This window comes from Coenobita brevimanus, chromosome 60, assembly GCF_032717465.1.
Source record: "Coenobita brevimanus isolate Jiangsu-jjx chromosome 60, ASM3271746v2, whole genome shotgun sequence".
In the NCBI taxonomy this organism is placed as follows: Eukaryota; Metazoa; Arthropoda; class Malacostraca; order Decapoda; family Coenobitidae; genus Coenobita; species Coenobita brevimanus.
The window spans coordinates 35990766-36016126 of NC_137013.1; the positions used below are offsets into that span (position 1 = coordinate 35990766).

The 25361-nt window shown below is 40.0% G+C and overlaps 1 protein-coding gene across 1 annotated transcript; it reads left to right on the forward strand.

Annotated features, from left to right (window-relative positions):
• The first annotated feature begins 1914 nt into the window (after positions 1-1914).
• On the forward strand, positions 1915-24781 carry Ns3 (nucleostemin 3). The gene is made up of 11 exons (XM_080275018.1): positions 1915-2089; positions 8403-8525; positions 14492-14616; positions 14861-15034; positions 16820-17618; positions 19675-19788; positions 20480-20633; positions 21770-21921; positions 22739-22792; positions 23652-23767; positions 24499-24781. The coding sequence occupies exons 1-11, from the start codon at positions 2000-2002 to the stop codon at positions 24587-24589; spliced, it is 1992 nt and encodes a 663-aa protein (XP_080131144.1). The 5' UTR covers positions 1915-1999; the 3' UTR covers positions 24590-24781.
• Positions 24782-25361: the final 580 nt, after the last annotated feature.

The following is a 25361-nucleotide window of genomic DNA, read 5'->3' on the forward strand; positions in this document are numbered from 1 at the left end:
CTAGGTTCTTTGCGGGGCCCCCCTCCTGGAGGGGGGCCCCGCAAAGAACCTAGCCCCCCGGCCCCCCAAATCTCTAGGTACGCCCCTGCCTTGAACATGTCAGACTAAACTCAAGGTGTTGGGGCTGGGGCAGTAGGTGCTTTGGTCATCTTTTAATACTCAAAGGTCAGCAAGAAAGACGAGAGGCGAAGCTAATGGGGGAATGATGAAAGGAAACCAAATATCAGATGGAAGGACAAAATGGAGTACACGAGAAAGAGTGGCTTGGAAAAGTGGGTGACATGAGAAACTGAGGGGGAAAATTTATAGATTTTTGCAAGCAAGTTTTTAAGAACTGTCCTGAGTAATCTCTGAGAACAGACGTGTGGCGATAGATAGACTGGTCCGTCGATACATTAGACAGGCAGATAAAGATAGGGAAACAGACTGTTCTGAGAGTGAAATACAATAAACAAACCTGTATAATACGGAAGGTTTACGATATTTGTCATCAGAGCTGTTGATGTGGTTACTACTGGAGCTCCCTTTCTGGACACTGATTTCGTATTTCTGGAGGCAAGATGAGAGTTCTCAATATTCCCATGTCGATCTAATCTTGCTCTTGTAAAAATGGTCTCAATTACGTAAAAAAAAAAAAAAAAAAAAATGCTCTTGTGAATCTCAGTCCCAGTATCCAAACACAGCCATTGATGAGGAAGATTGACTGATTGATTGAATATATATTGTTGTAAGGTATACAGAGTATATAATTGTACTGTACAGCAAAAGAAGGTGGTGGGTCTTGCCGCACACCTCCTTCTGCAAATACAGTTTTGTAATCAGTGGTTATAAAATCGTGGGTGTAACTACAAGCCCTTTAGTAAATATCAGGTATGGTATGTGCTATGAAATGTAAATGGATTTTGTATGGTATATTACATACAGGAGTGAAGAGTAGAAACAGAGTGATAAAGAAATGCAGCATGGCACCATTAGCTGTATTCGTTTACGACTCTAATGCTACCCCTTACTCCTGTATGTAATACATCCAGCGAATGCCACTGTATTTCATAATATCGAATGTAACGTAACATAGAATGTGAGCTGGGAGCAGGGCAGTGAAATGGCGGGGGACAGGGCGACATGAAGGCAATTTGTTTGTGGCCACCCCTTAAGGGATTAAGGCGTCTGGCAATAGACAGGTAGAATGTAACTTATTTTCATCAAATGGTATGTGGCTACACTCAAAAACCATGGTGTGGCCACACCCAAGAATGTCCAAGTACTAACTGTATAATAACTGTATTGGCTGAAGAAGGTGTGTGGCAAGACCCACCACCTTCTTTTGTTGTATTAGTACTCTGTACCTTTTACAGCATTAAATATTTCAATTCAGTTCAATTCATTAGCCACAGCATGAGAGAGAGAGAGAGAGAGAGAGAGAGAGAGAGAGAGAGAGTTCAGTTAAGCTAGTATTTCTGCCTTACTACTGGGAATCATAATGCCTCATTGCTTATTTTGTTCCACTTGTTTTTATTACTTTCCCTGAGAAGCGTGGTCGATGTGTGAATGAATTCGAATAACTCCACCAAGAAGAAGAAGACGTCTCTTCATAATGAACAAGATTTTATAAGATTAGATTTTGTTTCATAATACGTTATATTATATAATGCTGAAAATAGACCTTTTTTTCCAGCCTTGTTTTATCGTGCAACTGATTCCTTGCAAAAAAATAATGAGCACGATATCCTTACGTCGAGTCACCGATTCGACTGCATTGCCACGAACGTAAACCCAAACAAAGATTAGATTTTCTGTTTCACAATGTTATTTTATATAATGTACAAAATAGACTGGTCTTTATTTTATCCTTGTTTTATCGTGCATCTGATTCTCTACAAAAAATAATTATCACAATATCCTTTACGTCGACAGCATTGCCACGAACGTAAACCCAAACATTGGCACGTGAAGCTGTGAAACTGTACTCAATCACAATCGTAACCAAAACTACAGCACAATGGGTAAAAAGGGATCACAAGGCGGTAGTCTAGGAAGAAGTCTCATTAAGGACAAATATGGGAAGAGAAACAAGCCAGGAAGTTCAATGGTAATACCATAGATTCCACAGAAATTGCTAATTTTTAATTATTAGTCTGTAACTTAAGTGACTTTCCTAACAGCTGCATGTTATGATGTATTAGCACTACATTTGAGATATGGTAAATAGAAAGATAACAGAAAATATGGCACTGCAAATTATGTAAATTGCACTTGGAACAATGTCAGATTTTGTGGCATGCAGGATATGTTGTTCCTAAGTGAAGTACAGCATACTGTCGTATCAGTCTGTCAGAAGTGGCAGATAACATCATGTATGTTGTCACAATACCAGTCTGATATGTTATATATGCCTACTTGATTCCCATCATCCTGATTTTTGTTTGTAGTTCCCAGTACAGTATTTTCCTGCAATTTTTTTCCTTAAAAAAATGCAGAAAGAAAAAAAGAAGAGATGCACTAGCTGCGGCCACTGGGCGTTCCTGAACGAGGATCAACTATGCAACGGCTGCAATGAAAACCAGGCAACAGAATATTGCAGAAAATGCAAAATGATGGTTGGTAGCCGAGACAATGGGGTAAGGTGCGACGCCTGTTACAGATGGTACCACGCAGGTTGTGATGGGGTAAACACACTCCTGTACAAAGCACTGGAGGAATGTAAAGGTATGTTGTGGTTTTGTTCCAGTTGCAAACCCCAGATATTAAAGAACAATGAGGAAATAAAGAGGTTGAAAGCAGAAAGAGAGGAAATGAGGTTAGAGCTGAATGAACTGAGGACCATAAACCAGGAATTGATGGCTAGAGTGGAAGAAAATGGAAAGAAATGGGATAAAAAAGAGGAAAAAATAATAGAAACAACAAGAGTAAAAGTTATTGAAGAACTAGCAGAAAAAGAAGAAAGAGAAAAGAAAAAGAACAACCTTATATTCTTCAACTTACCAGAATCGACACAAACAGATGTTAAAGAGAGAGAAAAAGATGATATAGACCTGTGTTTAGATATAATTGAAGCAAAATTGGGAGTGGAAAATGCAGTAGTAGAGAAAGTGTTTAGAATTGGAAAAAAGAGCGAAAACAAAAACAGGCCAACTGTGATCAAAATAAGAGGTAAAAAAGAAATGGGAAATCATAGGAAAAGCAAAGAAGCTGAAAGATGACCAACAGGCCAGACAAATGAAAATTGCAATAAGCCCAGACTTAACAAAGAAAGAACGAGAAGAAAATAACAAACTTAGAGAGCAGCTAAGAAAAAAGAGGGAAGAAGGTGGAAAATGGACAATAAAAAAAGGTAAAATAACCAGAGTGGTTGAGAAGAGAAGTAGAGGTGAAGTAATTGAGGCAAGTGAAAACAGAACCATCGAACATGATGAAAACACAAACAGAGTGGCTGACAAAAGAATCAGAGATGAACTAGACGATATTAACGAGAACAAAAACAGTGAAAAAAATTTTTTGCAGGCAAAGAAAATGTAAATGTTAAACTACTAAATATACAGTCGATTAATGAACACAAATTGTATGAAGCACTAGACTTAATAGATGAGAACTGCATCTTGTGCTTAACAGAAACACATCAAAAGCAAAGAATAGTCACTATACCTGACTCATTCAATTTTGTTGATGAAATGAGACAACAAGATGATAAAAAAGGCGGTGGACTGTTAATAATATTTAGAAACATAAATTGTATAACAGCAGAAAAATTGGAGACAAAACACCCAGACATTCTAACTGCAAGGATAAAGTACAAAGGATTTGGTTTTGTGATAATTCTTGTGTATGGGGCTTCAAGGGACATAGATAGATATAAAAAAATAAAAGCAGAAATGGAAAACATTCTTGAAAGTTTGAGCGAGAATGAAAGCTGCATAGTGCTTGGGGACTTCAACGGACACTTGGGCTTCTTAGGACAGCAGAGTCTGGACAGAGAAGGACAGATGGTGCTAGACATAATGGACAAATTCAATCTCACCCTACTAAATGCTGACCCAAACTGTGCTGGAGAAACAACATGGGAAAGTAGAGGGCAAAAAAGTGCAATAGATTTCATATTCACCAACCAAGAAATGCACCAGAAATTCATATCTATGGAAATAGATGAACAAAAACAGCACTTTGATTTAACCGACCACAACCTACTCAGTGCAGAATTTCAAATATCAAACACAAAGAGAAAAGACATTAAGAAAAATCAAGAAATAATCAGGTACTATAGCACCAAGGATGCAGATCTAAAAGTATTTAGTGAAAAAGTAAACCAAAGACTTGAAAATGACAATGTCACGAGAATAGAAGACTTTGAAAAAATAATGTATGAAGAAGCAGAAAAAAACCTAGCTAAAAGCCTCAGAAAAATAGACAGGAAAAGACATGATGCTCCATGGATGACAAAAAAAATACGAACAGGAATTAGTGAAAGACGGAAATGGAACAGAAAAGCCAGAAACGAGCAAAACCCAAGTTTGAAAAAACACTACATAACGCAGTATGAAAAGGTAAAAGAACAGGTGAAAAAAACGGTGCACGAAGCAAAATCAGAGTATGAAAATCGAATACTAGACAACATCAAAAGAGAAAGAGATACAAAAAAATTGTGGAAACATGTGAATAAACTCCGAAGGTATGGAAATCAAAATAAAGAAAGCACAATTATAATATATGATGAAAATAAACAAAAAATAGAAAAGGAAGAACTAAAGAACAAGCTTTACAGTTTCTGGAAAACAATCTACCAGCATCATGAAAATAGGATGCATGAAGAATGGGATGAAGTAGAGGAAAGAACCTACAGAGACAGTTATCAAGAAAAATCCAACATAGAAGAGACAGCGACAGATGAAGGAAACACCATGATAATACCGAAAATATTATTAGAACATGCAGAGTACACATACAAAATGACAGAAGTAAACACAGGTACTATGGAAACACCAAATATCACAAAAGATGACGTAAAAAAGCAAGTCGGAAAAATGAAAAATGGAAAAACACCAGGTCCAAACGGGCTAAAAATTGAATTATACAAAGAGGTGTTGAAAAGCGAAAAAACCGTGGAGATACTCACAGAATGCTATAATGATCAGATAAGAAACAATAATATACCTGATAGCTGGAAGACATCAAACACAAAATTGATACCAAAAACAAAACAACCACAAGTTAAGGACTTGAGACCAATAGCCCTGTTAGACACCTCCTACAAAATTCTGATGGGTATGATCAAAGATAAAATAGAGAAGCACATACAACTAAATGACAAATTTAAAGAAGTACAAAATGGCTTCACACCAAAAAGACGAATAGCAGACAATATCCTTCTCCTACAGTACTGTATCAATGAAAGCTACAAACAGAAGAAGCCATTGTATGTTATAGCAGTCGATTTTAGCAAAGCTTTTGACAGCATAAAACGGGAAACCATGATCAAAGCCCTTAAACAGTATAATATCCACCCTGACATAATAAGAATGCTAAAAAATATTTACACAAATGATGAAACAAAGCTTCATTTAGAATGTGAAGAAATTACAAAACTAAAAGTATCCAGTGGTGTCAGACAAGGCTGTAATGGATCTACAGTTCTTTTCTTGCTGGTGACGTACATCATCATAGACCACCTTGACAAAAGTTATAAAGGATTTCAAAACCAGATTTGCAAAATAAACAGCATCTTCTATGCAGATGATGGCCTGTTACTAGCCCACTCAGATGAAGAGGCCCTGAAAGCAATAAATGCGTTAGAAACAATAGGAGGTATCTGTGGGTTAAATATAAATAAGGAAAAGAGCCAAATACTTGTGTACAACAAAAAGGAACAGCCAGAGGAAATTGGGGATATAAAAGTGACGCACAGCATAAAATACCTTGGAGTGACCATTACAAATAGAAAGGATTGTGTTAGAGAACATAAAATAAAACAACTTCAAAAAGCAGGAATGTACGTAAATCAGATAACATCCATAACCTCACGAAGTTGCAACAGAGTGAAAATAGGAAAAGTGTTCTGGAAAAATGTGGCCCTGCCAAGTATACTGCACACAACAGAAGCTATGTTTATCAGCAAAGGCGAAATTAACAAATTTCAAACATTAGAAAACAAAGCTTATAAAAGAATATTTCAAGCACCTAATTATACCCCAAGTTGTGCACTTAGAGCTGAAATTGGCACGTCAACATCATATACAAGAGACATACAAAGTAAATTATCATACGTCAGATACATTTTGAGTGACCAAAGCAATAAACTAGTAAAAACAGTATTTTTGGACCTATATGAAAACCAAAGCACAAGTTGGGCTAAATTAATAAAAAATTATCTACACACAGTAAATCTAAATTTAGAAGGACTTGCAAAAGAAAAGAAATTGAAATTAAAATTGAACACCATTGACACACAAATATGGAAAGCAGAAATACTTGGCAAGACCACACTAGAATACTACAGGGAATGGAAGTACGAAATTAAAGAAGAAGATACACTGTATGAAAATGGCTGGGACTCGGCAGTACTGTTCAGAGCACGGACAAACACACTAAACTTAAACTGGAGGAATAAACACAACAATGAAGAAACAGTTTGTCCAATATGCCAATATGAAAATGAAACATTAGAACACTTTCTTCTAGATTGTGAAGGTTTAAGTGCAGTGAGGATCAAAAATAACTTATTGCAACAGCCCTTTCCAGAGAATAGAACAGATATAATAAAAACTCTACTTCTGTTTGGAAAAAATAAAGAAAATCAAGTGAAAGAAAACAGGAAGACAGTATATGAACTGTGGAAACTAAGAGAAAAGAAAATAAGTGATCAGCGCACGGCTTAACAAAAAAGGACTGAAAAGGATAAGGAGCGGGCGCCGATACAAAGGCTACGCCCCATCTACTACTACTACTACTACTGTGTGTAGGGTAAAGCCTTACCACACTGGCATGGCAGTTCTGTCTGTCTTTTTACATTCTCACATTATTAAGGAGAGTAACTACAGTACAATATGCAACATAGATAACTGTTTGTGGATTTTAGACTACAAAAGGAATATAGAAAAAAAAAAAAAAAAAAAAGGTAAATTTTTGGAAGTACACCCAACTAATGGACACTGAAATTAAACCATACATGCTCCCTATGTGTCAGCAAGTGGGTTGGTGGGGGGTTAGTGCCCCTCCCCATAAAAAAATAACTCAAAGTCAAATGGCCACCCCTTACAGGATTATGGCATCTGGCAATAAATAATTAGATAGATAGATAGATTGACAAATTTCAGCAGTTGAAGCATTTTTCTCATAAGCATTCGCCACAAATATTTTTCTTTTTACACAAAAAAAAGAGATGAGGGGGGGGAGTCTCCAGCTTCTATCTTCGTCTTTCATTGCATCAAACTTAGCCTAACCTAACCTAGTTTAACAACCTAACCTAACCAAATTTAATCTAGTCTGGATGTAGCTTCAATAACAGAGGAGCTACGAGCTGAACAACCCCCGCTCCCACTCCTTATCTTCTCAGTACTAAAAGTGCATTCGCGACGGATCTATATAGAAGAGAAATTGATTAAAATTGCATATGGTACACTAAATTACAAATATATGAATTTCACTCTATGTTAGTTGGGTTTATTTCTGAAATAATCCCAGAAATTTAAGGTCAGTACCTATTTTAGGGTATTTAGGAAAGCTGGCTGGATGCCCGTGACAGTTTGTTTATTGACAATCCTGCCTACTTAGCCAAACTTAACCAAATTGTGGAGCTTTGCTTCCCCAAACCACCCTTGATTTTTAACCATGTAAATTTGGGTACTGCTCATTCCCTAGAGATCAGAACTTCTACTCTAACCTATCTTAATCGACCTGTGAAAGACCCATTTGAATAGGAAATTTGGAAGACCTTCTCCATTGTGGTAAAGTATTAATGTCTCTATCCGGTAGTTAATTTGTTTTCTTGACCATTTTTCCATATCCATGTATATACCTGATTTTTTCATGTGTTATGACCAGTAACAGTTGTAAAACCTATCCAGGAACCTAACTTGACAAACCTAACCTAATGCTCAAGATTTAAGAGAGTACATAATATATGCAAAAGTAAAGAAACTAGAAATGCATTAGATAAACAACAGTTAGCTATAGAGAAGGTTGTAGGTAGATAGATAGATAAATAGGTAGAAGGATAGTTAGATACCTTAGGTAAACTAAATACTAAAGTTGTTATACCTGTATTGTACAGTACTGTAATAAAGACATGAAAATTATAGATAATACTCAATGAAAAAAGTGCATAAATTCAGCATACCCGTTACTGTATCACGCAATATATTTGGAAACCATTATTAGCTGTTACTCACCAGTACTTCATCCATTGTCAACAGTTGCACACGTCTGAGCTGGGTGACGGGCAGGAATGGGGCCGGCTGAACCTACAGTCCATCACAGAGCAGACACACGTAGAGGAGTTTCTTGCCACTGCTGAGCTGGCTGGCACACAGTTCCAGGTTAATTCTTCCCAAGTATTCTGTTCTCATCTCATCTCTTTGCTCTTCTTTTTCATTTCTCCCTTTCTTTTCTCTTTCATCTCTTCTCCTCTCTTTCATTTCTTTTCTTTCATATCTTTTCTTCTGTTCTTGTCTTTTCGCTCTGCTCCTCTCTTCTGTTTTTTCTCTTCTGTATTTTTTTTGTCTCCTTTTCCTCTCTCGTCAATTCCTTTTCTTCTCCCACCTTTGCTCGTCTTCGCCTATCGCCTCTTGGAATACAGCCAAGCACTCTCACGGGTCATTTATTGTGGTTATTATGAAGCTATGTTAGTGCTATGAGAGTTAGATGTATGATGTAGTAGTAGTAGTAGTTGTTCCCTAGGCAGTCTGGCCGAACAGCCCCGAGTCCCGTAGGAAGGCCATGGCCGAGACCGGGCTATCCCACAGAGCTCTCAAAGAGTGTATGTTGTGTTGTTGGCGTAGGTGATTGTGTGCAATGCAGTCTTCCATAATGTGCTTAATAGTATGGGGTGCTGTGTTGCATCCTGGACAGGCATCAGCGACGGTGTCATCCAGCCTCTTCTGGTAGCTTAAGAGGGCTGGATGGTGCCCACATCTCAGCCTGGCCAGGTGGACCCTGTCCTCACGAGGAAGATAGGATTCAGAAGGGTGGATGTCAGGAGGCCGTGCATGCAGCTGTATGTTGTCTTTAAGTGACTGAACGGAGCGGCGAGTGATCTGAGTGTGGATGTGCTTCTGGAAGCTGGTCTGAGGTGGGCGAGGGGGGAGAGATGACAGTATTTGTGTATGGTATCGTGTGCTGGGTGTTGTTTTGATGTTCCTTGGTGTGGGTGGATGTGCTGCCATGTACTGTAGTGGAAGTTGTGGGTTTGTGGAGGCTGCAGCAAGAAACTGGGTGCCTCTCATGTCTAGGTGATTCTTGACTTTGAGGACTTTGATTTCTTGATGTAGGTGTTTTGTGGGTGTAGTAGCTGTGCAGCCTGTGATTATTTTTAAGGCCTTGTTCTGTATGGTCTGTAGAGTGTTGTAGTGTGTTTTGGTGAGGTTAGAAGCCCAGGCAGGGCTTGCATAATTCATCACTGAACGTATGTATTGTTTGTATACTGTGGTGGTGGTTTTTTTGTTGTGTCCGAATGTTGTATGGGCAAGTGACCTCAAAGCATTGAGTCTTGGTGTTATTTTATTTTTAATGTTTGTGATGTGTTGTTTAAATGACTGATGTATTGTATGTTACACCAAGGATTTTGTGTGTGTGTGTGTGTGTGTGTGTGTGTGTGTGTGTGTGTGTGTGGTAGGGGAGTGTTGTTTATGGTGAGGTGTGGGATGTGACTGTGTTCTGCTGTCCAGTTTGTGAGAAGAGTCACTGTAGATTTAGCTGGGGCTATTTTGAGCCTGTTTGTGGTGAACCATTCATGTAGTGTGTTGAGGTAAGCTTGAATGATATGTGCAGCTGTGTTTGCATTTTGGTGTGTACATGTAAGTGTTATATCATCTGCATAGGAAGCTATGTGTATCTGTGGTGTGTGGGGTGTGGGTACGTCGTGCATGTATAGATTAAAGAGTGTAGGGGACAAAACAGATCCTTGGTGGACGCCGTTTGTGAAGTTTCTCATCTTAGAAGACTGACCGGCAAATGTTACGTGTGCACATCTGCCTGCTAAGTAGCTTGCCAGCCATCTTTTTGTGTTATTGTGCATGTTTGTGTTGAGTATTTTGTTTGTGAGGTTGTGGCGGGGGATGGCATCAAAAGCTTTGCTAATGATTAGTGTGACTAGGAGTGTTCTGTGTGGTGGCCTAGCTGAATTCATGCCATCGAAAACTCTCTGTGTAAGGTCTGTAAGAAGGGTGTTTGTGGAGTGTAGTGGCCTAAAGCCATGTTGTAACTGGGCTAGGGGAATGTGAGGTGTGACTAGTTGTAGTATCAGTCGTTCAGTGACTTTAGAGGGGTGCAGAGGAGTGTGATGGGGCGATGTGAGGAGGGTAACGTGGGGTCTTTGTTGGGTTTAGGGATAGTGATGATACTGCCATGCTTCCAGATGTTGGGTATTATGTTGTGTGAGTAGCTGTAGTTTGATATGTTGGTGAGTGCTTGTATGCCTTGTGGTCCTAGGTGTTTAAGGTGAATGTTGCTTATGTTGTCTGGTCCACAGGCAGATGAGTGGTTGAGGTTGTTAATGATGTGCTTTGTCTGGTTGTAAGTGAAAGGTGCGTAGTCTGGGTCTGTGGGGAACTGTCTCTTACATCTGATGATACGTCGGTCTTCCGGTTGGGGGGTTAGATGGCTGACTTGTGAAAAGTGATTGATGAGAGTGTTTGCTTGTTGTTTGTTTGAGGGTATGGTGTCTGCTGTTGTGATGGCAGCGTGTGATTGTGTGGTGTTGCTGTTGGAAAGTGTGATGCTGTTTAGTGTTTTGTAGAGTTTGCTGATGTTTGTTTTGTGGTCAAGTGTTTGGAGGTAATTTCTCCAGTTTAGTGTTTGCTGTTCTGATATTTTACTGTTTATCTGAGTGTTGAGTTCTTGTATTTGTTGTATGGTGTCTTGTGTATGGGGTGTTGGGGAGTGTCGCAGTGTGTCCCGTTGTCTGATGAGGCCTTGAATTTCTGGTGTGAAGTTGGGGTTGTGTCTCTGTTGCCTCTAGGGATGTCTCTTTTGTCTGCATTTTGTATGATTGTATTGAAAGTGTGCACAGCGATGTTGATGTTTGTGATGGGTGTACTGTTTAGTGTTATGAAATGTTGTTCTGTTTCAGTTACAAAGGCCTCCCAGTTGGCTGTCTTATAATTAGTGTATGTGTGTTTGTGGCCAGCTCAGGTGATTCTGGTTTTGGTAGTGATGATGATTGGGAGGTGATGTAGTGGCATACTGAACAGTCTCTGAACTTGAATGCAGAATTATGACTGGGTGAACCTAAAGAGGGCACAGGTGTAAAAGTTTATACCAAATATAACATTTCCTTTTAGATGTAGGAGCATCACTGTCAGTGACCTCGTCATTCAGTCACACCCTAAGGATTTTCACATGCAGGATGGTTCACTGGTGAATCCCCATATGGTGCTTTACTTTAGCTGCCAAAGGATTTGCACACGAGGTGCTTCACGTCAGTGAAGACCCATAGTCCTTGTTTGTAGCCTAGCTCCCTAAGGATTTTCACATAGCCTACAAGGTGCTTTAGCAAAGCTCCATATGGCACTTGTGCCAAAGTGTATGATCCTATGTCTTTCTGGTAATTCATTACTTAATTAGATAAATTGTTAGTTTAAGTAGCATCATAGTTATTCATTAACTAATATTGCTTGTACCAGGAAATTACAGAGTCGATGGCAGTATAAAACTGAGAGTGACACACACAGTTTACTAGGCACTACAATATAATGAAACATTACTGAAAGAAAGAGTAGCATTGTTTCTTTCTCAAGGTACAGATGGCAGGTGAAATACTTGAGGAGGTGGTTAGTTTTAAGCATCTTGGAGCTATATTGTGTAAATATGGCAAAATGGAGGGTGAAGTTAAGGAGAGATCACATCAGAGGAGAAGAGTAATTAGATAGCTCAGTCACCATGGAGGTTAAGAGAGCTAAGAGAGCACTGTGTGGGTGTTTAAGTGCTGACACGATTGTATGGGAGTGAAACCTGGGCAGTGAATGACATTGAGGTGTCTTTGTTGCAGGCTGTTAATATTACCCTTCTTAGAACAACTGCAGGTTTGGGTGACGATGGAGGATGTACATAATAGTGAAATTTTGGGTCATGGAATGGAAGAAAAAGATGTAGGAGAGTAGTGTGGAATTGCTGAGTGGATAAAGAAAAATACAGTACACTGTGATGGTATGCACATGTAAAAAGAAAGCGCAAAGATATGGGACAAAGTAAAGTCGCTATATGAAAATAATTTAGAGAACAGTGTTTGTAGAGGCAGACTTTGTGTGTTGTGGATGAGGAGAGTGGAACAGTACATTGAAGAAAGAGTGGCATGAGGAAGAGGAGTGTTTGAGAGAGTGAGAAAGGCATATGAGGATAGGATAGTCTGGAGGCACTTTTGTCATAGTCATCCTCTGTCCTGGGGTTCCCAGGATGTTTGCTGCAAGAGAAGAAAGGATTTCTTTCCCAGGGAACTTAAAATGAATTTCCCGAGTGGCTTGAAAAGAAAGCGCAAAGATATGGGACAAAGTAAAGTCGCTATATGAAAATAATTTAGAGAACAGTGTTTGTAGAGGCAGACTTTGTGTGTTGTGGATGAGGAGAGTGGAACAGTACATTGAAGAAAGAGTGGTATGAGGAAGAGGAGTGTTTGAGAGAGTGAGAAAGGCATATGAGGATAGGATAGTCTGGAGGCACTTTTGTCATAGTCATCCTCTGTCCTGGGGTTCCCAGGATGTTTGCTGCAAGAGAAGAAAGGATTTCTTTCCCAGGGAACTTAAAATGAATTTCCCGAGTGGCTTGAAAAATGTAGGCCAGTTGAAGGTGTGGGATGAAATATCACAATTGCTTGAAGCTATGGAGTATGATTTTTGTATTTATTTGGTTGATGTAGATGTTAAAGACCCATGATGGGTATAGTGCTTCGTGTAAGGTCATGAATTCATTCATCCAATGTCTGTTATATATATATCTGATATATCTGTTGCTGTGTTGGTATTTCAGCTTAGCATGTGGGGGTGGCCCTAATGAATGAGGGTGAGATTTGGAAGCTTCCAGTGTTGCTGTTTGCTGATGATACAGTATTGTTGAGTGAAGATGAATGGGAGTTGCAAGGTTTGGTGAATGAATTTGGGACAGTGTGTAGGAGGAGGAAGCTGAAAGTTAATGTCAACAAAAGTAAAGTTATGGTGTTTGAGAGGAATGAAGTCACAGAGTGTGCAGTGAGGTTGGATGGTGAGGATATGGAGAATGTGTGTGCATTCAAGTACTTGGGTAGTGTGATGAGTAAGGATGGAACTTTGGGGGATGAAGTACGTGAAAGGGTACAGCAGGGAAGAAAGGTTGTTGGTACACTGAAAGCAGTGATGAGAAATAGGGAGGTGAGTATGGAAGTTAAGAAGTCACTGCATGATGGTATTGTTATCCCTACCCTGACGTATGGAAGCGAGGCGTGGACCTTGCAAGAGGGGAACAAGTCAAGAGTGAGAGCAGTGGAAATGAGTTACTTGAGAGGAGCATGTGGAGTGACGTGGAGGGACAGGTTGATGAATGAAGAAGTGAAGGAACGTTGTGGGGTAGATGTGGATGTGGTCGAAAAGATTAGGAGAAATACATTGAGGTGGTTTGGACATGTGGAGAGAATGGAGAATGAAAGACTGACTAAGAGGGTGTATGTAGGTGAGGTGGAGGGAGGGAGAGGGAGGGGTAGACCGAGGATGAGGTGGAGGGATGGAGTTGAGAGGTATATGAGGGAGGGGGGGGTGAGTTGGGGGGAGGGGAGTCAAATGGTGGGTGACAGAGTGACTTGGAGGCGTTTTGTCTGCGGCCACCCTTTGCGGGATTAGGGCATCGGGCGATAGATAGATAGATAGATAGATGTGAAAAGTATTACCCGTACTCATCATTTTTTGTCAGAGTTAAATATTAGTACTGGTATTCTGAAAGTAGGTTAGCTATGGAACTTGGCTGTTTCAATAACCTTATATTTCTGTTTATTGAAAAAGCAGTGGGTCAGTCCCACAAGTAGCCTACTGTACTGTATTTATAAAATGAATATACTGTAGAAAGAAAAATAGGAAGTGGTTGGTAATGTCTATGAGGCAAAGGGATGAATGTTTGTGGTGTTTCACTAGGCACTGTTGATAGTTCATTTATTTTAATAATTTTACGTTCCCATTTCTGGATTCATTGGAACCCCCTCCCCCCCCTTTTTTTTTTTTCTTTTAGTGGAAAATGGTTAAAATGATGATGATGATGAAGACAAAAGAGTTGCTGGAAAAAGAAATGTTTGTTGAAGTATTGTTATGTTTATCTGTCACCTCCGTAGGCTGTGAAGCTCAATGTCAACTTTGTGCGTCCAACCTTGCGAGCAGGGATGCCGACTGAGGAGGAGAGGCGCAAGACCAAGGCTGCACAGGAAGCCAATAAGGATATGCTTCGGATCCCTCGCAGGCAAGTTGCACTCCTTAAGTTAATTGTCATATTTATTTATTGTTGTACAATAATTTCTGTTAACTGCATGCTCTGTGGTTTGTAAGATGGTTTCCAAAACTTCAGTGATCTGAACTTTGGTAGCCAGACTTCATGTTCCATAGAGTCCTCAGAGTAACAAATGCAGGGGAGGTGATAGGACTTTTGTCACCAATAGTACATGCCACAAGTTATCAGTGTATATTTCAACTCTGGCCTTGTGCAGGCCACCATGGAATGCGAGAACAACGGCTGAGCAGCTGGCTGAGGCTGAGCGCAGCAGCTTTTTGGCATGGCGACGCAGTTTGGCACAGCTGCAGGAGGTGGAGGGGATCACACTCACACCGTATGAGAAAAACCTGGAATTTTGGAGGCAGCTCTGGAGGGTCATAGAGAGAAGGTGAGATGTTAGTTTTACAAAATTGCAGCTAGTTGGGTTATGTGTTTTATTGACTCGTTCGTTGTTACCTCTAGTTGATTTATTTCATTTTTGAGGAGACCTCTTTTTGTGAAGAAGTAAATGAAGATTATATACAACCTTTCCATTTTGAAAAGTCTCTCCAAAATTTAATAAAATTGCATGAGATTGCAAGAATAGATAAAAATATACTGTACTTCACCAGATGTGGCCGATGGAGGTTCATACCCAAGGAATGGTTGGAGGTTTGTTGCTCACTGAATTCCATTCATGGGTGCATGACTGTTCACAGTTGCCAGATGTGTTGACTAAATAATCTATCCTTCCTGATGGAGCATTACGGGATTGGAGGATAAAATGAATGGACTAATACATTTCGCACATGCTGTTCATACCGCATTCATATCAGTACAGTATATATTAGTGTTATGCATTCTCATGAACCCTCATTTTTCACTGAAGGTACTGTACATATTAATGCAAATTCTTCTTTGAGTATAGCTATCCCAACCAAAATATAGAAGAAAAGAAAAAAACAATAATTGTGTTTATGGAAATCAGTTTTCTATCAAAACAACAGTAAGGACAATTTGTATAAAAAAAAAACTTGCTGTAATATCCAGTTCATAGGATAAATAGATAACTTTTATCCTTTAGGCTATTCCTAAATCATCATCACTGCATTACTGCAGAGATGTAGTTAACCCCTTGTGTATGATGATATTTTTGTGCTATTCTCACTGCCAAACTAACTGTAACATGTTGGTTAGTGAAAACTCATTGTGAAAGGGTTAGAAGGTGTCCATTTACAACATAGGGAATTCATTCATTCATTTATTATCCAATCCTATGTTGCCCCATGAGGAGCGTAGGAGCCTGGGGCTAGGCAGTTGGTCCTGACATTTAAGATGAGAGTGACCAACCTCACTCATCCCTGAGTGGCATTACGTGAGCAGTAAACCCCAACCACCCCTTGGAAATAAACCTTCACCGGCTCAATCCGACTGGAGCACAATAATTACCCACTAAACCACCAGGTGCCAAAATTTGGTTATATGGTTACCACCCAGCATAGTAAATGGTTTCCTGGTGTACAGGAAACCATTTGGCTTGTCACTCAGTGTACAGTAGAGTCACCCATAGGCAGAAGGAAGAGGAAAGAATGAAAGACAGAAGAGGGAGTGTAAAATCACCCGTAGGCAGAAAATTATTATTATTTTTCTATAAACTGGCTGCTAGATAGACATTTCCATGGAACGTAGAGTAGGCATCTCATTGTGAATTGATTAGTAAGTTGACATCATAGCTTATGAATATTATATAACAGGAACCACGAGCATTAACTATTGCATTATTATTATTACTGCATTAGCATTGGTTGATGGGGGCACCCATTATCCACTCATTCAGTTTAGTGCTGTCTTAAGGTGACTATACAGAGTGACAAACCAGTTACTGTATTGGATGTCAAAAATATATATATATATATATATATATATATATATATATATATATCTAGTGGCATAAGGTGCTTTTGGAGATGTAGCCTTTATAGGTCAAAATCCCAGGGATGTTTGGAGTTAATTCCTCACATAGGCTAATGCCAGTCAAGGATGAGTGAGTGGCTATTTTCCTTTAATTTCTTAATTAAATTACCTAGCCTCAGGCTTCAGTGCTCCTGATAGGACTGGATGCTAGATGGATGGGTGATATTGTACTATGGTATGTTGACTGAGACAGCACTAACGGTAACATCCACATTTCCAGTGACGTTGTTGTGCAGATTTTGGATGCCCGCAACCCTCTTCTGTTTCGATGTGAGGACCTTGAAGCATATGTAAGGGAAGTCAGCCGCCACAAAGACAACCTCCTGCTGATCAATAAGTCCGACTTTCTGACAGACGAACAGCGAAAAGTGTGGGCTGAGTATTTTCGTAGCAACAATATCAAGGCTGTGTTTTTCTCTGCTACGAAAGACCAGGAGCTTGGGAATATACAGGAGGAGGAGGAGGAGAAACAAACCATGAATGATAATGAAATTGAGAATGGAGAAGAAACGACTGCTGATAATGACGAAGAAAATAATGTTAAGCATGAAGGAAAAACTGCTGCCGAAAATGTGAGTGATGGGGACTCTAGTGATGAGGAATTTTTTGATGCGGTAGAGGAGTGTCAGTGGGATATTGATGACTTGTCAAAGCAGCTAAAGGAACAACACATTGATTCTACTGAGTCTGTCTGTACTTCACCCCAAGCCAGCTCCTCGCTCAGCCCCACCCAGTCACATACAGCTTCAGAATCATCACTATCCAGCTCCCAGGTAAACCATACCCTGTCACAGTCAAGCAGGGGTGGGTTCGAGACCCCCAGCAAGCTGCTAAACCGGCAGGAGCTCATAGAGGTGCTGGGGTCCATACACACAGGGTGCAGAGTGGCAGGAGGAGGCGTTGTGACAATTGGGTTGGTGGGATACCCCAATGTTGGCAAGAGCTCCACCATCAACACACTCCTGCAGCAGAAAAAAGTGTCTGTCTCTGCCACTCCAGGAAAGACCAAACATTTCCAGGTGGGTATTACAGGTAAATTTACATTTAAGACGTACACATGCTACCATGGTAGCATGTGTAGGTCTTTTTACTTGGTGGTAACTGTTCATGTGTCATGATCTTGAACTACTTTCCATCTTAGTCCCCTATCCCAGCAGTTTCTATGCAGGACCCAGTGACTCACCTTTGTCAGCCAGTTTCCCCATTTTTCTCAACTTGTACAAACTAATTTATGTTAACTTTCTGGTTTGGATCACTTCACTAATATTCTGAATCTGTCAGGTAATACAGTATTCTCAGTTCTGCTGCTCAGTTCCACCATGATCATCCATCTCTTCATTCTCATTTTTTTGCATTCAAATTTGCCTTCATGCTTTTCTTTCACTGGCCACATCTCACTGCCGTAAAGCTTAACACTCATACATGTTTTGTGAAGAGTACCCCTAGCACAAAAGGAGATCCACTTTAAAGTTGGGAGAGGCAGCAGATATCCAGACTTCTCTCATCCACTTCCCCTTCTAGCTATGTAACTCGCCTCGTCCCCTCCTCCTGCACTCATAATGTACCCCAGGTAAGAGAGAGCCCCTCCATCCCATACAAGCAGCTGCCACCCCACACAGTACTTTACTTTCTGCCATTAACAGTCTAAACTCACTCATTTACCAAATACTGAATGTTTCCCACATCCTTTAATCTACCTCAGTCACCACTGCATTTTATGTTGACCCATCAGTTAAAAGTTGTACACAGAATAGAATTCTTCCCAACTCCCAGTTTACACACAGCCCAAGGCCAAATACCATGTTCCAGTACATTACCACCCTAACACCCCATTAGCTACCTGTTTTACCAGTACTAACTTTAGCCCCTTTGCTTGCATCCCATACATCCACCTTATGAAAGTCTTTTTGGCTTCCTACATACTTTAAGTAGTGAAATCTAAGTAATCAACATATAAAAGCTTCCAAGGTAACCTGCTTCTAAGCTTTCTCAATAGTGTCAGCGCAAACCCTGATGCACCCCTACGCGACTGAGAATTCCTTGCTTAACTGTTCACTCACTCTCACATATAAGCAGGTGTTGTGTTATTGCTTCCCCATGTATTAAAAGTGCATAGTTTTTATGTAGGCAGCCCTTACTGTAAGGCTGGGCATTTCCAAAATATCACAGCTGTGTCCTTATGTTGAGTATTGTGTAGATGGGAAATTGGCAGATCAGCTGTGTAGGTAACAAGACCTAAGTGGCAGTAGTTCTGTACAGGCAGTTTTCATTGTAAGTCAGGGATATGCGTCAAAATATCACAGCCTTTTCCATGTAACTTCTGCTTACTGTAAATTGAGGAATTTAGTAGATAAGCTTTAATGTTAGCAGTGGCAATTTTAAAAGTACCCGGTATTTCTTTAATTTTGCTTCCTACTCTGTGATAAAAAAAAGAATAACGTCAAAAAAGGCACTGCAAATTGTGACAAGCCTAATGGTTTCCTGTAACCCAGGAAACCATTTACAGTGCTGGGTGGTAACCATATAACCAGATGATATGGTGACATGGAGCCTACTATGGTGCCCCTGTTAACTGGATGGAGAGATACAAATGTGGTGTCCATCCAGGAACCAAACCTCCACACTTTTCCCCTTCCCTCGCTGTCGCAAGGTACTGTCATCTGCTTGGGAACTTTGGTTCACTGCACAGGATAGGTTCCTGCAGGGGCAGTTGCTTGTCTGAGCTCGATAGGTTTGCTTTGCCAGACAGTCTGGTCGATCAACAACAACAATAACTTAGGAATTAAAAGCAAAAAAGAACTTACATAGAGTGACATCCAGTGTGAACTTGCTGTTTGTAAGGATTAAAGTGTTACCATTGATAGAAAAGGGTACCTTCATGTGTTGCCACTGATTCAACAATATAATTGGGCAGCTTCCCTACCTGGTTATGCAACAGTTCCCTTCCTGTCCTCTGAAAGAAATATGAACTGCAGATGGGCAGCTTCAGGTTACAGTTCACCTAGCTTATGTTCAGATGAGCATGGGGTCACTGGCCAGTGCAACATGATATTGCTGAATTTTGGTTTCTGGCAGACTCTGTACCTGACTGACAACATCGTGCTGTGTGACTGTCCGGGTCTTGTCTTCCCAGCTTTTGTGGCCACCAAACAGGAGATGATTGTGTCAGGCATCCTACCTATTGACCAGGTGAGTATTCAGTACTTATAGTCCTCACTTAAATTTGTATAACAGTACCTGTCTCCTTGATTACCCACTTAGGTTGATTGAAAATGTGTGGGAATGATATGAATAAAAAGTGGTAGGTGGGGGTGCTCACCATCCACTCACTCAACGTAGCTAGTGCTGCTCTCAGATGCCTGCCCTTTCCTTTCTTCATTCCATCTTTCCTTCTTTCCTCTGCTGTCTTTCTTTCCATCATCCTTTCCCCTTCCTAATATCTATGAGTGACTGTACACTGAGTGAGACGCCAAATGGTTTCCTCTGCACCAGGAAACCATTCACTACGCTAGGTGGTGACCATATAACCAAATTATGGCGCCTGGTGGTTTAGTGGGCCGTTAAGGTGCTCCAATTGGATTGAGCTGGTGCAGGTTTATATCCAGTGGGTGGTTGGGGTTTATTGTTCACGTGATGCCATGCAGGGATGTGTGAGGCTGGCCACTCTCATCTTAAATGTCAGGACCGTCTTGCCTAACCCCAGGCTCCTATGCTTCTCATGGGGTAACACTGGATTAGATGATGATGAGATATAAAAAATGTCTTCATAATGAGTGCTGGATCCAACCCATCTTATTGATAAGTGGGAGATAAGGCTTGGTTAATGATGATAATAATAATGATGATGCTGATGATGATAATGATTTTTTTCCTTTGGTAGATGAGGGATGAAGTTCCGCCCATCAACCTTGTAGCGAGCCGGATCCCACGTGCAGTGTTTGAGGGCATGTACGGCATCACGTTGCCACAACCCCTGGAAGGAGAGGACCCAACCAGACCTCCCACCTCAGAAGAACTGCTCAATGCTTATGGATGTCAGTTTCAAGTGCATTTGAGGAGCTTGTTAACCCCGTGAACATGATGGCCTGTATTATCTTTTATTCTTGCTACCCCCACACGGTTTTGTTAAAATTTGTAAGAGATTATTGAAATTGGAGGGCTTAGAAGCACTCTCCATTAACCCTTTCACAACATGATGCCCCTCAATAGGTTGAATTTAAATCACTTGAAGGTAACAAGAATAAAAAATAACACGTCATCTGATTAAATGCCAGGACCATCTTGCCTAGCCCCTGACTCCTATGCTTCTCATGGGGCAACACAGGATTGGATGATGATATAACATCGTCACTGTGTTAGGTTTGTTTTAAGCTGAATTTTAAAAAATTAGTGCCAACAAGATGAAAATGAAATTAATGGTTTGCTGATCAGTCAGACCATTGTATAATAAAATTGTATAATAAAAGTGTTAATATTGGGGGTGGGGTTATGAGGGGTAGACCGAGAAAGACATGGGACGAGGTCATTAAGTGTGACCTTAGGGTTAAGGGACTGAACAAGGAGGCTGCAATGGATCGTGCAGCGTGGAGAGCCGCCATTAGGTGACCAAGGCCGACACATGCAAGCATGTTGGAGCCTTTAAAAACGAAACGAAACGAAACGATGTTGCATTTTAGTATTATGTGTTCTGTTTCACTGATTGATAGAGTTATTATTCATTCATTGCCAGACGCAAATATCAGTTCTTTGTAACTTATATCACACGTTTAATTTAAAATGCGTCATGCTGTACCGGTATATCTTTGTACTGTCCCATTTTTAACTGATAGACCTGCATATGATACTTTTTTTCCCCCCCCTTAGGAAAACTATCCATGCATCTTTGCTTAGATAGTTGTACACAGTCTACATTTTTTTTTTTTTTTTTTTTTTTTTTTTTTTTTTTTTTAAAGGATTATCAACCAATGTATTGAGCTTTGTTTGTTCTCTCTCTCATTTCTACTTTATCAGAATTACCTCAGATGCCTTGTTTCCTCTTTTTAAACCCTTAACTAGAGGATGGTCATGACAGAACCACCTCCAGGCCACATTTATATCTTAGTCTCATTTTTATTTTCAGCTACCCTTGCGTACCTGTATTTTTAAAAGCACTTCACTCCACTTTTGGCAGTCATGCGAGGGTTCATGACCCAGCGTGGACAGCCTGACAACCCACGGTCAGCGAGGTATATTCTCAAGGACTATATGAATGGCAAACTCTTGTATTGTCATGCTCCTCCTGGCATACCACAGGACTCATACCACATCCCTACTGTCACCAAGGTACTCTAGTCACAGTCTGTCATTGTTGTCCAACTGGATGTGATCTATAAGGGATCACTCTTAGAGGGGGTTCAAGTTTAGTGCTAACAAAAATGCTTAGGTGTAATGTTTCCCCTAAATTTAGTGTCGAGTGGGGAGCCTAACTCATGGCCCATATGCTGCAGAAGGGATTACACAGAATTGGCTGATGGATGGATGGATGTGTGTTGTAATTGCTGTAATTTTGTGTGCCATTGTAGTTATTGTTACTTATTGCTGCTCCCCACCTTTCATAAATCTGCTTCTGACTCTGTCTAGTCTATGCAGCCTTACCAGTCCTATTCTCACGGCTCTAACTCCTTGACTTCTAATATTTATGCCATACCAATGTCTTACACCCACATGATTATGTAGGGAGCGACATCATTATTCAGCCTTCTTGTAACCTCTTAAGTAATCCAGTTTTTGTTCGTATGTATAATGAATTCCATCAGACCACTAGCCACTTCTTCCGCCAGTCTCTAGTAATCCATTTTCTTTTCATACTTCCCTCATTTATGCATCACTGTTTCAAGGTGCTTAAAACTTTCCACCAGTTTAAGTGCTTCTGTATTACTTAATGTACTTTAGTGATGTCAGTTTAATAAGTATTTGTAGCCTGTATATCAGTATATGGTACAGTTTGAAAAACAGGATTATGCAGTTCTGTTTGCAGTTCATTGGTTAGGGGTACTATATACACAAAGCTATAACTGTACTGTACTGGCATGGTTGTTATGAAATATAAGATGCAATGTTTTAGATGAAAATGATGAGACGTTTCGTTTTGCACTTTCAGACCAGCAAAGGTGGAGGACAGCTAAAACCAACGCCACAACAGTTGGCCACGCAGGTAATGCTTCACAAGTCCCAGTCAAGTTTGGGGTTTTCAGTACGATGAGTTGTAGTGATAGAAAAATCTCCCTGTGGTGACATAAGTTGTGGCTGTGAGGTATGATTGTGGAGACTATAGTGCCTTGGTGGGGTATGGCTATTCAGTGTGACTGGATTATGGTGTTGTGTTGTATGGCAGTGTAGTGCAGCTGTAGCTTGGCAATGTGTGATACAGCTGCGTGAAGTATGATTGTAGTGTGATTAACGGTCTGGTTGTTAGAAGAGCTATCTTTTTGCAGTAAGAGCCAGGTGTGGCTGTATGAAATGTGGTGGTGTGACAGTGCATGATGTGGCATTGTGAAGTATTGCATTGTGTGGTGTGGCTGTGTGAAGTGTGACTGTGGTGTGGCTGTGTGAAATGTGACTGTGGTGCGGCTGTGTAAAATGTGAGTGTGTGAAATGTGACTATGTGACACATACAACTGCTGGGCCTAATAGAACAGGCTGTTCAGCTTATGCCCAGGTTCAGGGAAAAGAAAAAAGAAAGGTGTTAAGAAACTCCATCCATATGAACATGTGAGTTAAATCATTCAGGACTGGTGCATGTCAGGGGATCTTGTGGAAGATCAGTAGAAATTATTTTATTGAAATTCAGTATTTAAAAAAGCCCCAGCCAGGGATCAAATTCATTTTATTTTAGACAGTAGTTGTCCTCTCTGACCAAACTTTCTTTCTGTAGCCTCTTCAACCTGAGGACTACTTTCCTGAGCTGAATTGAGTCATCATGCATAAGCCAGAGTAAACAAAAAGGGCATAGACAGGCTGAAGGGATTGTGGATAAGGTGGTGTAGTGATAACAATATAATTTCTAATTTCAGCCATACAGAGTGCGAGCTGAAGTGCTGGATAGGAAATTTTTTGGTTCAGCAGTACCACAGTGTCATGTCAAAGGGAGGACTAATTTGGGTAATACCGGTATTGTACGGATACCAAGGTTAGTTGGCCAGAATGAATTTTATGTTGTTTAGTAATCACTTATGAAATAGTTAACTTTGGTGTGTCCAACTTGTAGAGTACAGTACATTTAGTCTTGGGTTAAAGTTGTTTCACTTCAGAACTAGTTTCATTATTAAGTTGCAGATGAAATACAGTACTGTAATACTCCTTCACCTAAAGGTGCTATTATAAAGTTGTTTTTTAAGTCATATGTGTGTTTTTTGTGGCTTTTCATAATTATGATCCAGAAGCCTGTCTCAGTAAAAGTTGCATCACTTCAAGTAGTATTTTATTTGCATGTATTCTAAGTTTTAATTGAGGACTAACTGTATGGGAGTGTTAGAGGCAGCTATTTTCTCTTTTGGAAAAGCATATAGCGTATATATTTCCTATGTATGCTGAAAGACAACCGAAAGGGGAGGGAGTGTTAAGCCTGGGGATCCTTTGCTTTGTAAAGTATAGATTGGCATAGGGATGTGGGAGTACAGGCAGTCCTTGTTATAATACTGTAATACAGTATTCAAGTGTGTCCAGAACATCTTTTCATGCAGTTGGTTATGTAAACAGGAGGTACTGGCAGATTAGATTGATAGATATCATAGTAACTTAATAAGCAAATTTTCGGTAGTTTTTCTTAGATTTCCTGACAACATAGAAAAAAAGGAATCTGTAGTAAGGCAGATATAACAAGGACTAATTGTAGTAATAATTTATACATGTTTACTTCAGTGTACCTGGTGGAGAAAAGCCGAAACGACAGAAGAACTTTAAGAAAAAAGAGAAGCTGAGGAGAAGATTTGCTCACTTTGATGATTGGTGAGCAGGAGGGAGGGACTGTGTCAGCTGCATAAGAGGTACTGGCTGTTTGTTTTTACATTTGTCACAGTATTTCAGAATATATGAAGGCTTTTTGTTCTTATTTTCATCCACCACTACAGTACATTTACATTTGCTCTCTGTGCTTGTTTTCATTCATCACTTCAAGGTTCATGACTGCCTTCTCTTAAGTGACACCCCCCACAATTTGGTTAGTAGAACAATAATAGCCAGTTTAATATTACCCCTTCCAGAGTGTAAGGGCTTAAGGCTAAATAACATTTGAAAGAAAAAAAAAAAAGTGCAAACCTCATCTTTAAAATTCTCCATTCCATTTCTTTTTTCTCCACTTTTATCCCTTCCAGAACATTTTCTACTTAATCGTTTCCCATTCTTCCATTCACGTCTCCTAGAATAGTAACTTTTGTTCTCTTCTTTTTTTAATGCATTGTTTAAACTGTTCACCAAATATCGTTTTTCACCCCTTTCTCCAATACCTTGCTTACTTGTACTATACATTTGAAACTTTCTATCCCTGTTTTACATTCACACCTGTTAAAAGTATATAAATAAATGTTCATTGGCAATGCATGAGGAATTGCCCACATAGTTGTTGCTTCATTTTGCATATGACTGTGCCATTAATTTACTTTCTCGATGTCTGATAAACCCTGCCCACTGATTGTTTACCTGTCCAGTCACAGGCCATGCATACTCAGCAGAAAGTTCTTGGGTTTATTTTATGCAATTTTGGTTGCAGTTGCTATAAATGCCCC